Genomic DNA, 16,385 nt, shown 5'->3' with positions numbered 1-16,385 from the left:
TGCATTAACGTAATGCAGATGTGCACTGCAGATGTAACAAAACAACCTTTAATTCAAATATTTGTGCCCTATCTACCGTATCGTAGGTTAAAGGGAAGTCAGTCCTTAGTACAAGTATAGAAACTCCAACTACACAAAAGCAATTGATCACCAATAAGTACGACCAACCAGACTCGACATTTGCTGGCAGTGTGGACTCTCAGTGTGAGTCCAGGATGGAAATGCTAATGGTTGACACACTGAAATCTCGGCAAGGAGCGTCGCCTCAACAGGACCCCGGCGCTCTTCCACAACTTCAGAAGAAAGCTGTGGCGTCCAGCAGAGGAGCGCAGTTGCCTCAGAACATCATTAATGAACTAAGTACCGTCCTCAATAAAACAGGACGCTGTTCAAAAGGAAATGACTAAGAGACACAACGACAGAGTCTTGTCTACTGCTCTCAGAGGATCTGGAGGACATGAGGATTTTGGAAATTAAATTTAACGTCAAACCATAAAATTGTAAAAAGTTTTATATTCATACCTTATGCACTTTTAAAAAGCCAAAGCTAGACATGTTACTCGTTGGAAATGTAGGTAAATGTCAAAAAAATTGGGATAAATTTCATTATAAAAATCAAAGTTCGACTGGATCCTCTGAAAGATCTTTTTAGAAATTTTCACATCAAGCCATATGTAGAATTCAGTATAAGTGAACTTTTGATATTGCTGTAGGTTTCGCATGGTAATATTTATAAAACACTACCAGAAAACATTGATCCGGCAACATTGATCTGATTATAATTGATCCCACCTTTTCCATTTTATGAAAGCGTTTTTTCATGATGAGCGAAATGAATCATTCTGTTCGTGTTAATCTAGCAAGCCGTTTTCTGTGAATATCAAGAGATTCTTGTGTCCTTGGATACAAAAATAACCCACTATTCCAAACTTCCAACATTCTTAAATAATGCATACGAGTACTACATTGGATATTGTCGCCGAGTTCAATATAAAATATTTATACTTGACATTTTATGTAGATTATGAATCACTCAAGAGTTGCCCGCATCTCGTGTTATTTTTAAAAATGTAATTGTGCACTTGTGCCTGTCGTGATAACTTTTAACATTCTAAGGACTGTAGCAAAATGTCAGTTGTTAAACCGGTTAAATTGAGTGTTTCTGTATATGTTTTTTAATGTCATCAGTGCTTTGATGAATTTAACAGTTTTCTTTCTGTGTAAAACTCCTCAGTGTTTGTAGAAATATTTTGTAAAAAATGTTCAATGTTTTATGTCTTGTCATAAAAATATGCTGCTGCTGTTACTCTTCATCATATTGTATTTTCCGTGTGGGTTTTTTTTGTATGTGTTTGATGTGATTTTGTGCCTGTTATCAGCCAGGGGTGTAAGTGACACCTGTGTCATCTCCCTCTTTAAAGTTTTTATGCCTGAATTCATTTATTGAGTTTTTATAAATGATACTTGTCAAATATTGACACCTTGAGCACTGTCACATGTTATGGTTTTGATAGAAACCCGTCGCTTCTGTGCTCCCCCTTGTCACTCATCAACGCATGTGTGTTTGTTCTCGCCTGTCTTTACCGCACTTCCACCTTTGCGTTACAGTTCCGCTCGTGCTGTTGCTTTTCTCTCATTTGAAGGTCACCATATGGCAGGAGAGTGGGGAGTGAAGGGCCTCGAATAATTAAAAACATTATGCGTGACTTTGACACACAAAGGACGGTCTTCGTGTAATGGTGAAATCCAGTTTTTTATAAATGAATTAGCAGGGATTGCATCTGCTGTTTATAATGTTTTGGCTTGGTCTTTTTCAGGGTTATTATCAGTAACTAAAACTACTCAAACATTTGTGTTAATGGAAATCTAATCTAAGTCTTAAAAGTATTTAAAAAAGGTAAACTAAATGACTAAGCTTCACCAAAGAAAACTGAAATAAGTTTGAATTGAGGCACTAACATTAGTAACTTGAAATGAACACAACTAAAGCTAAAACACAATAGAATATAACCTAAATAGCATCATAAAAAGAATATAAATAAAATACTTTATTATAATAAAGTATTACTACTAATAACATTATTATTATTATAAGTTAATGTGTACACAATTGTTATTATTATTATTATTACAAACAAAATAAAATCTAAAGGAATTTTTGCAACACATTATGGATCCTATATTTTCAGTTACTTATGTGTACCTTTATACTCCTGAACAAACTTTACACCCAGCTTTCTTGGACTGGCTGTGCCACAGCAGTCACGGCAGGCAAAGCTTCTGAAATAACCTCCCCAAAACCCATTTAAAAAGGAGATTAAGCTAATATGACACAAACATTTGCTCATAAAAGATGCAGTGTGTCACCCATGGCTGTTATTTCTCCGGGGCTTTTGTTTTATCAGTACAAAGCCTATTCACTGTTATTTAAGACCGGAAAGTAAGCGCCGTTGAAGACCCTCAACCGCCAAGCTTTCAGATTTCATCACTAATGCATAACCTTCCCTCCATGCTATTAGTCAGTAAACATTGAGCAGTCCGGAGAGATTAGAACAGTCAATAAAGCAAGTTAAAGTTTTAATTTACGTAACAAATAGGAAAGGTGGGACAGTATACTTAGGCACACCACAGGCACCATGCATCTCTTGTTGGACAATTAAAGTCAGACTATTAAAGTTATGGATTTAAGAGCTTTATGAGATAAATAATAGTTGTTAGTGTAGGAGGAGTGCCAAATTGTTATCTTATTTACAGTTAATTTTTTGTTATTAGAGGTTGGAAGGTGTGCTGTGCTTGTTAGGACAGTTGGTTAGGGGTTAAAAATAATAATAATCTTTCAAATTTTTATCATCCTTTTGTTGTACAAAACCAGTGTAAGACTCTTATGTGAAACACAAAAGAAGATAACTCGAGGAATGGAAGTCAATGGGTGCTCTTACATTTTTTAAAATATCTTCTTTTGTGTTCCGCAAAGTGGGTCAGTAAATGCTAAAAGTATTTTCATTTGCGGCCTGTTCTGAAAACGCTGAAAGTGTATGTCCTCACAAATACTGTGAAAGAACCCCCTGTGCGTGTCTTTGGTGTCCTGCAAGTGGACTTTCACTTGCAAACTGAGACCATAGTGCCCACAGCATAAACACAGACACCGATCTTCATCCTAAACTGGATATTGGCCACTCCAATTGGACACACAGTCATATTGCCACTTGTCAGCTGAGAGGCGATGGGCCCAAATTACCATGATGATGGGAAAACCAAGAGAACTCTTTTATCAACATGTTTAGCGTATAAAAGACCGCAATCTTATCTGAAAATGATGGTAAATTGCATTCATCACATCCTGTTTGTTTGTGCACTTCGATAACAGAATGCTGCGGCAATTTCCTGTATTATTCACACTTCAGTAAATTCACTGCCTGTGTTCTCCAGCGCCTTCCGCCGGGGTCGGAGGTTAAATACCCATTGTTACATTATACGGTGCATCTAATAAGCAGAGCCTGAGCGCAATGAAAGTGAACTCAGTGAACATATGTGTACCGCTAACAGATAATAAACTGGTATTCTCTCAAAATTATTCACGGATGAAATGAGATTTAGGGGGTTATGAATCATTACAAGGCTTATCTTATCAAAATTAATAACCCTAATGATACTGCACCAGTTTTTCACTTGGCACAAGCGCGCAGATTCAGTATCGTGATGTGCATCGCCACAATCCATCCCTTCTCTGTCTCAATACGCCTCTTATCTGATGTAAATAAAACAACTCTCGTCAGACAGCAAGAGTTCTGATTGGCCACAGAAGTACAATAGTTGCTAATTAGCAGCTGAAAGACAATGTAGGACTGATGGGAGATCATATCAGCACCCACACAAGTGAACATGTTCACAAAACCAGGATTACTTTAACACGGAGTGTAAGTGAGGAAAGATGGGAAAGAAAGAGACAATCAAAGGGAAGATTGATAATCAGAGAAGTATTGTAAAATAGAATTGTTGTTTAAATACTGTATGTGCAATGGGGTCCAAAAGTGTGACGTACGAATGAAAAATTTAAACACATGCATTTTTGACATTGACTGTATTATAAAGGCCAGATTTACTTGCTTCCAGTGAAGAGTGCAATATGCTTTTTTGAACATTTTCGAATCTCGCTGCGAAAACATGGATCATCACGTTTTACTGGTAAAATCCATGCCAGCTCGATTGCATGCTATCATTAAAGGCCAATATACCAAATAAGAAATTCTGAAATTCAGATACATCAGTGTTTAATTTTTGAAAGGTTCTATTGACAGGAATGCAATATAATAAACATAATCATGTCTTCAGAGGTGTATAAAGACCTTACAGAACCTAATGAAGCGTTATGATATTATTACCTTAGAATTAGGGATGCACCGATATGTAAATTTTGGCCGATAGCAATAGCTGATAATTCTTTAACATCGGAAGCCGATAACCAATATATTGGGTTATATACAGTATCTAAATATTAATATAAAATTCCTTACAACTGAAACAAAAGGCAAAAAGTGGACAACTGCTTTTATTTGAAAACATTCAATGCACAAAACAAGGTAACCATTAGTTCTCCTTTTCCCCTGAAAATCATGTACCAAGCCTACTTTACACTACGATTCTTTAACCTTCAAATATTAAATATATTTAATAAACAAATTATAGATGTTCTTCCAGAGAAATGTTTTCAAAAGCCACATGTCTAACAGGTCTCAAGAAAGAATGTCTGATTCAAACAATATCCTTTTGTTCCTATAATTCACAAATTCATAAATACTGTATCTACTGTACCTACATCAGCAATGTTTTGATGATAGCTGTAAGTGAATGATAATGACAGAAAGACAGTACTGTACTTTAACTGCAAGCAGCGTACAGATGAAGTAGTTTAACCAGAGGAAATTTTTTAAGATTTATCGGCTTTAATAAATCGGAATACATTTTATTATCAAAACCAATAACATATAAAATTACCATTTATCGGCCCATAAATATATATCATTTATTGTGCATCCCTACTTAGAATGAGTTATTTCTATCTACATACACCGCGGGAAAATTCAAAGTTGTTTCTACAGTAGCTCTAAACGGACAAACTGCTCCACAAAGCGTGTTTCATAAATCTGTTATTTCCTGCGGCAAAGAAGCGAAAGTGGAATCTCAGTTCTGTGTCAGCCACCCTAGTGCTTCAAAAGGGAGGGGAGGAATGAGCCGTTGGTTGCAATTCGCAACCTCACCACTAGATGTCACTAAATGTCATACACTGAACCTTTAAGTCACCTTCTTTAGATTGCTGAAACATTTTAATAAATTATAAAAGCATTTCAGCTGTCTCAGACCTCTTCAATTGTATATGTTAACAGTAAATAAATGCGTGTCCGTATGCATACACAACATCTCACTGTTTAACTTTGCTTTGATCGTTCAGTCATTAGTGTCATTGTGGCATGCATGACTGAGAGCTGGGTAACTATGGCAACAGTAAATGATTTTATTATGGTAGCCTCTGACATCAATTTGTCACTGACTGCATCACTGATGCCCTGTTCTTGCGTTTAGATAACAAACTCTGGCTGCATTCATTTTGTCAGATTTATGCTGCCAGTGGTACACCCATCGCGAGCCAGACTAATACTTTAACCTAATTTGTCAGAGCATTTATCATCTCTTTACTCGCTTACTCGGTCTCGCTCGCACAGCGTCAAGCTCTTCTAAAGGCTAAGCAACCACATATTTTATTTTTGGTCATGATGGAAAGGCACTCAAAAACATTGCTATTTTTAAGATAAAATTGATCTCAGGGCACAGTGACCAAACCCTTAAACCTTGTTCAAATTAAACCCTCTTCCCAAAAGTTGATCTTAGCTGAGAACTTTACTGCCCTTCAGTCACACTCTTTGGGGAGTCAACTTTTAAATTGGAATCATTATTTTGAGAAAAAAATTAAAAGGAGTATTTCTGAAATATCTTGCTGAGTCTTGGCTGACTTTTAGGAACCTTCCCTGTTATGTGGTCAGAGATCTGCTATTTCGAAACTTTCTCCGCCGCAGTTTTGGCGCTAATAAGACTTTCTCTCTAGTCTTAATTAGCATTATCTCCTAGTGTTTACACAGGCAGGCGATTCAGGTCATAGACAAACTAGGACAGGAGTGGCGTTCCTGCTATTTTTCTGCATTTGTTTGCCATCTTGAGGAGCGGGAGGATGGATAAATTCTCATCGTGGCTGTTGATTGGATGCTGAAATACTAGATGGTAGTGAATAATTAATGGTATAGTCTCACCATGAGCATGTCTGGTGATATCTTTAAACTCCTTAGACTTCAGGCTGATTTGTGTTTCTCCATCTTCTACTTGAACACGGCACAGACAGATGTCCAGTAGATTTGCAGCTAAATAATAAATTAATTAAGGAAACCAATAAGATACCATACAAAACTACAAGAAATATTTGTCCCAAATTTCAAATAAAATTTATATTTGCAATTATTTGTACAAAATAAAACTGGAGAAACTTGTAAAAATAACAGAAACACAACTTCTACGCAATAGAACAGTAATATAAGTACATGTTTATTTAGCAAAAGTTCAGGAAATGTTATGTGATGACCTCGATTTTTATCACAATTTGGTCTTGTCATGCTGTTTGTCTTACACATTGGTGTTGAATGGCTTTGTCACTCCTGAGGTTTTATTTTGTTGAAATTCAACAGACACTGGACTGGATTTATCTTAATGAAGGATTGCGTTTACACATGGCTACCCATGTCAATCCAGACCCCTCCATTCCTGTCACATACTCTGACAGTAAATACTTTAAATAAATGAAACTGGAAAAAGCTGATCCAAACAGATCCAAACAGCATCCACAAGTGAAAGAGAAGTAGTGGGACCATTTCTCATACCTGGAAGTCTTCGAGAATGAAACCTATTGTGAGACTGCCTCCATAATTTGTCACATCAGCTTTAACTCTGGGGCTGAAAAACGATGAGCGACCGCCGCCACAAAGAGCAATCAACCCGGCTTTGTCCTGTATGTTTGCTGTGTTGTTTCTGATTGTTTGATGAATGAGGATGGCACATGTCAGTGCGTGTAGAATCGCGGTTATTTACAGTCCTACGCATTTTACTCTGGTACTCAGACCTATGCATTAAGCAGAAAACAAGTTATTCTTGGTGGGAAACTGAATATGATTACAATGATAGATTAAGTTAGAGAGACAGAATGCAGAAAGCAGAGGTGAAGGGCTCAGCCGAGAAACTAAGTAAATGAGGATTAATTACTGAGATTAGCACATACCTGTGTGTGGAGGAACTCTGAGCTCAGAAAATGCTGTCTATTGTATTTACATTTATGCATTTGGCAGACGCTTTTATCCAAAGCAATTTACATTGTGTTATCCTATACATTTATAAGTATGCATTTGGAATCCCCTGGGATGGAACCCACAACCTTAACGCAATGCTCTTACCTCTGAGCTACAGGAAAGCGTTTGTATGTGCAATAGAGAAAGAAACGGTGAGACAATTTTAGAGGAAGAGAGAAATGTTGCAAGGGTACATATGAAAAATATGCAACAGAATAGCAGAAAGTAGGCTCGCCATGCTACTTTTAAAATGATTATGCACAATGAAACGTCTCATACAAGCCACAATTCATTCGTTATTTTTTTCCTGTTAGTCAAGACTCAAGAGTGAATCACATGCTTGTTTTTGTGAGACACAAAACTGATTGAATCAACCGAAGCATCTAAAAGCTAATAGTCTCAATACAATGCTAGTCACAGTCTATCGTCTCCATTCGCCACCTAGCATTTTTGCTACATGCTCAAGTAAACAGACGTGGTCTCCATATTCCCTGCAATTAAGGGACGTTAGCTACAATTGCGCATCCCGTCCGACTCTCTTTAATTCAGTGGAACAGGGTATGTAGCCTCACGCTAGCAGGAAATTGAGTTAGTACAGAAGTATTGATTTTTATTTACTCTAAAGCATCACTCCACAGAATCCCACAGCCAGACTGCTTTTAGCTTCCTAATTCTGCATTATAGAGAAGCAGAGATTGACGGAGAGTGTTAATTGAGAGATGTGTGCTAACATTTGTAGGGATGAAAAAGATAACTAACCATAAAGAGAAAGAATACAGATGTAAAAAAAGCAGGTAGGCCTATATAAATTATTGATGATGACATGCAAAAATCAAATGTGCGTTGACAGATCTGTGGTCACTCAAACATCACTCTATTAACAAAGCAATGCACATTAAAACAGATTAAAAATCTGTGCGATGCCATCTGCATGAATATATTCACACAGCTGGGACTGAGAAAGTGATGTAGGCCTACACGCAGGGCTGCATGTGCTTTGTCCTTTAACATACAATCTCTCCCAAAGACCTACATGTCAGATCCTATGACAAACTGTGGTGTTATTTTTAATGATGGGTAAGATATCAGACGTACCCCTTACTTCATCTCTGATCTCTTTGACTGTGTGCCATCTTAACTCCTTTGCCATAGGCTGCATAAATACTTTATAACACATCTCTCTTTCTTGTTTCAGATATTGAGTTTTGTCACGTGTGAGTCTTTGTCAACCATTTTGAGTTTGTGCCAGGAAAGACTAAACCAGGGCAAAAATATTCAAACTGAGGCGCATTCTCAGTGGCGTTACTTTGTTTTAAAAAGTGGTGGGGACAGAGATGACAAAAACAATACTTTTATACATTATAACTCGTCTGGAATATTCCCAGCTAACCAATGACGTACCGGTTACGTAATGGTAATTTTTGGTAATATCATGACTTACCAGCTGACAAAGTAGTGGCACGTCCCAGACACGTAAATTCAATTCCATTAAATGTCCAATTCACGACATCACCTGCACGAACTCCTGATGTTACAAGTTAATCAAGGACAGTTCCGATACATACTATATTCGTACTATTTTGGTAATAACATGACCTACGGGTAACGTAAGGGGCACGTTGCGGCCACATAATTTCATTACCACTATAATTTTGATTAGCATAAATGATTTACATGCTGCTTTCTATTTAAATATGTGTGTTTAAAACGTTTGTATCCAGGACATTTTAAATCTGTTGATTAAATAAGCCAAGAGATATTTTATATGGTACATGGAGGCCGATCTCTGCTATTTGGGAATGTAACAGTACGCGCTTCCTGCACGCTCAGGCCCGATTCACATTTTGCGTCTTTTCCGCGTGCAAATTCGTTATTTAAAAAATAAATAAAATTTGTTCCAGGTGTGTAGAACTTTTCGCCTTTTCCGCGCGCTTTTAGACTCAAAATGTGACTTAAGCGTCAAGTTCAGAAGAGTGAAAGATTACACAGCTTTTTAAGGTTTCTTATAATTATATTTCATTACTTTTAAGGTAGGCTATAAACAGCACCAGTGGCAGTTAAGAGTAACCACAGCAACCGGGCATTGCACTAAGCCTGAAGAGGACATCATATATATAGTAGGCCGTCCGTCAATTGGCTACTCCGCTTTTCGACTCCAGCACTCACAGTATTTGGTCCCAAAAACTGTTTGGGGATGGTCTCTAGGCGGTTGCGGTGTACTACACTTATTAACAGTTTATTCCTATGATAAGCGTTATACCATAAGAAAGTTGGCTGAATGGTTATGTTTGTCTGGCATATTGGGTAACACTTTAACACTTTGGATTAACACTGTAATTCATGATTAATTAAGGTAGTTATAAAACATTTACTAGTTGTTAGAGAAATATTTTTTGTGAGCTCATTTAAAGTGAGGACTATGTATGCCTTGTAAAGCATTTACAAATGAGAGTTGCATATCACTTCACAGTTATATTTTTTCTGGAGGTGTGCAGGAATTTTTTTTTTTTCAGAAGTTTTTTTTTCATTTTATATCAATTCATTTAATGTTAATTTATATGTTCGGTTGTGCAATTTTAATTTTGCAGAGGTTCACTTTTTATTTTGTATTAAATCGTTTTATATTCATTAATATGTACAGTTGTACAGGGTCCGCACTATAAGACATTTTTTTGTGGGGGTGGGGGTTAGTCTCGCAATATGCAATTTATACAAAATAAACAATATATTTGATCATAACTATATACTATGTATTAAAACAGCCTTACATAAAAGAACAGGCTTATTTAACTGTATTTTGGACCAAATCAGTGCAGGCTTGGTGAAAAGCGAGAGGGACTTTTATGAGCGAGTCTGTGGGCAGACTATTCAACCATTTCAGTCCAAAAGTCTTTGCAGCGTGTATGTGGCCATTGGTTTAAGCAGCATAAAAAATTATTTTTTTTAAAATCTGAATGGATTATATATAGCACAGAAACCGTTCAACAGCACTCCCTTTATAATCACAAAAAAACTGTCACTCATCTTCATCGAAACTAGAAAAGTTTTGTTCACGAAGAATAAAAGAATATTTGCATGTGAAACATCTGGACCCTTTTCATGCATTTTCCAGCAAACAAAGAGGGGGAGACACAGACCCGGCCGTTTGAGCCAAGCACACAGTGATTTTTGAACGAGTCGCATTATAAAAACTCTACTACCCTTAATTGGCGCTTTTTAGTGGCTTCCTTGCTGCCATTAATTTGGTCCGTATAACAGTCAGACCGAATTGCCAGCGGACGATAGGCGCTTGGCCTGGTGTGATTGGAAGGCCTCTGTTTCAAGAGGGATTTTGGAAGATGAGGGCAGTTTTTGCACAATTAGATGAGCAAATTACAAGTGGCGGAAACTGTGTGTTTGCCCGAGGGGCTCTTCTAGCCGTCACTCCCATGCTTCCCTCTGCTCTTTGTTTCTTCCAGAGAACTCCTTCCCTCCATTTATTGTGCTTGGGCTTGGCACGAGTTTTCTCTCTGCAGCTGCCATCACTATCTGTCAGCATTTTGTTCAGTTCTTCTGCTTGTGCGGGTAAACTTTTCTTGTAGCCTAAATGTGATGTGTATGTGTGGGTGTGTGTTCTTGAGGGAGAAATGGTTTCTGTTTGAAAGCCAGGCAAAATTGTTTTTTATATTTGGCCGCTGTGATGCAGAAATACAATCCTTATGTGTGTGTATACACACATACATCTCTATATATTGTATTGAAAAATAGCCACTGTAAACTACTGAAGAGAGAAGCTTTTTGAATGGAAACTGTGAGATAATGCTTTGTCTGAATTGATTCCTCCTGGGCCAGTGTTTTCAGAGTTCCACCGTTCCTACCTGTTTTTCCATCTTCCCAGCGACAACATGTTGCTTTGTGTGTCTGTTAGTGAACAATATTAGAAAGTAAATTATTTACAATGTTCTGTTGACATTTGAGGTTGACCTTTATGTTAAAAAAAAAGTTGGCATGAAAAGCGAGGTACCCCATTAATGGGTGATTCTGTGTGCTCTGCCAATTTTAAAGTCCATTAAGTTTGTTAGCCTCCCAGCACATCAAATATAAAGCATTGTTCTACCCAGACTACCCAAAGGCTAATTGCAATTTAAAAGAGGATTTGAAGGAAATAAAGTTACATTTAGGATGCCATTTGAGTGCGAGCAAGCCTTTTGTTTCAAAATAGATAAGGTGAGGGAAAAGGTCCAGTGAAGCTGTTTCTAAATGCACCTCAGGTTTTTGGTGCACCAAATGTAAAATATTGAGTGCACATCACTGCCTTGATAAATCTGCTGAATCTCAAACAACCATTTGAAAAGTAATTTACAATGATTAAATATCAAGGGGTTAGCATTAGCATGTGATGTTGAAGAAATGGTAAATGAATCAGGATATTGAAGCAATGCTGTTTTATTGACAGTTTACAAAACATTTCTTTAAATAAAAATAAAGAATTCCTAAAGTGAGTGTAGTGTTGGACTTGCTGATTGTGCTCGCAACAGCTAAAAGAAACGGGAAGAAATAAGCTGTGTTAAGCCATTTTAAAGAACGCCTCCAGCAGCACAGAGACAGAGTAATTGAATGATAGTGTGCACGCTCACATGGAAACTGTCCATGGTGCTGAAATTGGAGCATTTGGGCGAGCAAGTCCTTCAGCCTGAAGTGAGGAGAAGGTCATAAATACAATTACCTCACAGCTCTTACAGGTAAAAACAAGAAAATCTGGTATGATTGACATATGATTTAAGATTTTCACTACAATAGTAAGTAGGTTATATGCATGAATGAATGAATGGAGCATTTATATAGCACCTTATTGTGTGTTGCTGTACACCCAAAGCGCTTTACATTCATATGAGGGGGGTTCTCTCTTCACCCACCACCGGTGTGCAACATCCACTTGGATGATGTGACGTCAGCCACAGTAGAACAGTTCCAGTGCGTTCACCACACACCAGCTATCGGTGGAGAGGAAAGAGAGACATAGAGCCAGAGGACGGGGAATATTAGAAGGCCATGATTGAGAAGGCCCATTGGAGATAATCTGGCCTGGCCATGCATAAGGAATATACAATGAAAGAAAATACGAACAAAAGTGTAAAGAAAGTGATTACTATGAGCACCTATTTGAGCTTATGCAAAACAACAGCTTTAATGAAGAGGTGGGTTTGTACTAAATCATTTTTTATATTTTATACAACTGTAAAATTATAACACAAAGCAAATCTAATGCATGATATTACACTTTATGATGAATGTAAATAACAAAGTATTCCAAGTCCACACACGTTTTCAACTTCGCTCACAACGGCGTCAATTGTCACCAATAGGTAAAGCATACTCATTCCAACACACCAATCACTGTCGGGTGACTGTGAAACGGCACGATTGGTCACATGACAGTCTGCTTTTGCGTTTCAGCCACTAGAACGTAAGCAAAATGCAAACACACATGAACAAAAATATGGTTGATTTGATGAATTTATATATGTAGTTATTTATAGCGATAAGGTTATTAATTTAAGGCAACTCAAATACTTAAAGGTAAACACGTCTTAAAAGAATGTCTCAGCTGAATTTATATTACAAATCATGTAATATCTTTCATGTCATTCTAAGGACTAAGAAATTAAATATGTAAATCTTAGCCTTTTCTGCGTGTTGTACAAGTGAGTTACACGTTAGTGAACCTTAAGGAATGACACAGTTGTATACTGTAATTTAAATGAGTTTACTTGCCATTGTGAAACCTTATTGAATGACACAATGAGTTGTAGAAATGTTGAGGAAACTGAGCAGATAGGCAGGGAGATGCTGGTAGGAAACAAACTCAGAATCAAGCTAATCTCAATGGCAGGCAATCGTCTGTGCAGAGGAATTCAGTTCTCCCTCGAAGCTTCTGTATAAACAAGCCAGGGAAGAACAGGGTGGTTGCTACTTCCTCTTTTCACAGATGAATGAATAGATGTGGATGAATATATTAGGATCTTCCTGTGGAACACAGATAATTCAGCAGCACTGAGCAATGTGCAGAGTGTTTGTTTGTCAAGATGTCTTTATATTACAGTAGTGTTTATTTGTCTCTATCTAGAGAGACCTATATTATCTTATAATGATTATGACATTATTGTGATATAATTATTCCCTCAAATGCACGTAGGGATTTCACTTAATGACAAAGCATGACTAAAATGACCTTATTTTTCTCTGTTCTCTCTCTCTTATACATTTTATTGATGACAAAGCCAAGTTAAGTTGATCAGTCACTTGCATTCATAATGGATTTGTCTCGCTGAATGGGATGGACTGGGACTGAGCGATGACTGAGAGAGTTGGGAGACAATAAGAGAGAGGAAAAAAGAAACTCAATAAGATGAAACAAAATCAATGGCTAGATGCTGATGTTGCATTTTGAGGCTCGAGAGACAACCGGGCACACACTCATAGATTTGCCCTCTTTAAAAAAGGGAGCTTTGAGAGTGGGAAAGTGATATATATTCATATTCAAAATGAAAACAAAAGGAGGAAGACCAAGTCAAAACTAAAATCAATAATTCATTTCAAAGAAAATGTGTGTAAGAAAGCATGAGTGGAAACTGCAAGAAAATGTCATGCTTTAAAGGAATGACAATGTTGACAGCCGATTAAATTAGTAAATATTTCATGTGTTTTTAGGCTTTAGGGCTGTGTCTAAACTATTTTCAAGCGTTTTGCTCTGTTGTATGAGGATGCCTGTATAGTCCATCCATAGCCCCACATGCTGTAGGGGAGAGCCAAAACATTTTTTCTTTTCAGTAAGTGTATCGTGAATGAACAATTATAGCTGCCATATCATCTGTATGCAAAGAGGTAGTTGACAAATGGTTTGACATAGCAACAATGTAGAAAACAAACTGTAATAATAATAATTTATTTTGTATTATTAATGTTCATATTTAGAAGAGAGATTTATCTTCGTTCTTAGTTTTTCACAATTTTTGCTGTCACACCATAGGACACATTTACGGTATATCTGTAAACCATCCAAACATAATTAAGTCTTTCAAGAAACATATACAGTACTTAATTAAAATCATTTTTTTTATCACTATTAAAGCCTGTCCTTCACAATCTAAACATATGTTTGATGTTGTTCAATTGTATTTTCAATAACATAAGTATGTATGCATAAAATATTATTTTTCATTCAGTCGTATATAATTATATACCATTGTTACAATAATACAATATTTGTCTCTGACCGACATGCTAAAATCCCATAGTGTGATGCAAAAATTTCCAAATGTTCAAACCTTAGCGGTTAACATGTTTGCTTGCAACCAGAAATGCCGAGAACAGTGCATCACTAACAAGTGTTGTTGAGTACACGCAGGAACCAAAACATTTTATAAACAGCTCTGGGTGGAAGCGTATGAAGAGAGGGAAAATGGCAAGCGAGTTCAGTGAAATGGGAGATTGAAAAAAATATTTGCAGTCCAATCCAAGCTTATCACTCAACAGTGTTTTTACAGCAAACATCCAGTACCGGATTTGGCGTGGTCGTATCTTGAGGTTTCTGACAGCTGTGTGGCTGTCGTGAGATGCTTGTGATTGTGTTTTAATATTCATTGCTGTACCCGAACACGGACATTTCTAATGTCATTCTGTTTACTTAAAGGCGAAGTGTATTTTTGTGCAGTGCTTGCCACTAACACAGCCATTATTTTCACAGTTCTGTTTGTTGCTGCTAGTGGCACTAAATTTACGCCTTTGTGAGAAGATACTGCAAAAATTGATGCAAACAAAACAGCGTGTTGGAGGCAGTCACAGCCAGTATGAGGGAAACCGGTGAGATTGTAATTTAAGGAAATTTACAGAGAATTTTGGACAGCTGGAGAAATAAAAATGTGTGTTAGAAGTCATTTAACACCATATTCAGCAGTAATGATCGCATGGCCACAAACAAACACCTTTTCTTTTTCTGTTTAAAAACCAGTCATGTAGGAAAGGCATTGAGGCTTGGTAAGAACCTTATCAATATTTGAAGCAAGGGATGGGCCTCACTCGATTCTCCACAGTCTCCTGCTGAAAGAGGGGAAAGAAATAAAATGAGGGCTAATTGAAAGGGACAGGCCAACACCGATCATTGAAAGGTCTGACTTTGTTATAGGCCTCTTGCTTTTGAATGTTTTGGCATCTCTTGTCTGCTTCTCTACACGGCTACATGTACAGCTTAGTTCTCTACTTTGTGAAATGGAGAAAGAACACGAGGTCAACTCCACTCAAGTACAAACATTCCTCTCTTTTCCGCACCTACAAGACGGCTGAAATATACAATTAAGACCTCAGTCTCCACTCTCATTTAGTTACTTGCTTATTTCTCTAGAAAAGTAGATTACTGGAAAGTAACATAATGGTTGACCGATAAAGAAAAGTCAGGAAGGAGTGGGTTCATTTCCCATTTGGGCCACCTCTTTTAACCCTCCTTTGTGTCCTTGACCGGGGTGCTTGTCCTCTCACTTCACAACGGCTGCCCCTTCCTCAGTCTACCATAGTCAGTCAGGTAAAAGTTAGTGGTACCTAAAGAATAGAATCCTATTGTACCTTATCAAAGTTGAAAGAGTGATGCACAGTACAGGGAGAAATAGAGGGTCAATGTGAGCAAGAGAGGAAGTATAACAGTGATATAATATTGATGAGAAGTGCATCGAAAAGCGAGATTGGAATGGAGGAGATGGCAGAAGGAGCAGAGATGACTGAAGAAGAAAAAGTGAGAGAGACAGAAAGAAAGCAGAGAGAATAAAGACGAGGAGGGTTTTACTGTGGTGCAGGGTGCTGTGTAGTCTTTTACAAAGCTTTTTGAAGTTGAGCAGTGGGATTATGGGAATGCTTTCTCAGCACCAGCACGACGGCTCGCTCATTCTGTACAGAGGAGAGACCAAATCCTACTCGCACATACACAATTTCCAGCAATAGCCAGGTTACTTGAATCTTTAGTGGATAGGT

The 16,385-nt window shown here is 37.4% G+C and overlaps 1 protein-coding gene across 1 annotated transcript in view; it reads left to right on the top strand.

Moving 5' to 3' along the window:
- The window catches only part of arap2 (ArfGAP with RhoGAP domain, ankyrin repeat and PH domain 2), a 72,885-nt gene extending 71,569 nt beyond the window's left edge, over nucleotides 1–1,316 (top strand). Inside the window, exon 33 of the mRNA XM_056749589.1 lies at nucleotides 87–1,316. Within this exon, the coding sequence (XP_056605567.1) occupies nucleotides 87–407 (321 nt within the window). The 3' untranslated portion in view covers nucleotides 408–1,316. The remainder of the gene's footprint in view (nucleotides 1–86) is intronic.
- Nucleotides 1,317–16,385: the final 15,069 nt, after the last annotated feature.

This window comes from Triplophysa dalaica, chromosome 1 (assembly GCF_015846415.1).
Source record: "Triplophysa dalaica isolate WHDGS20190420 chromosome 1, ASM1584641v1, whole genome shotgun sequence".
NCBI lineage: Eukaryota > Metazoa > Chordata > Actinopteri > Cypriniformes > Nemacheilidae > Triplophysa > Triplophysa dalaica.
Note: the sequence above shows the minus strand (reverse complement) of the source record. Positions and strands in the feature narration are given on the sequence as shown.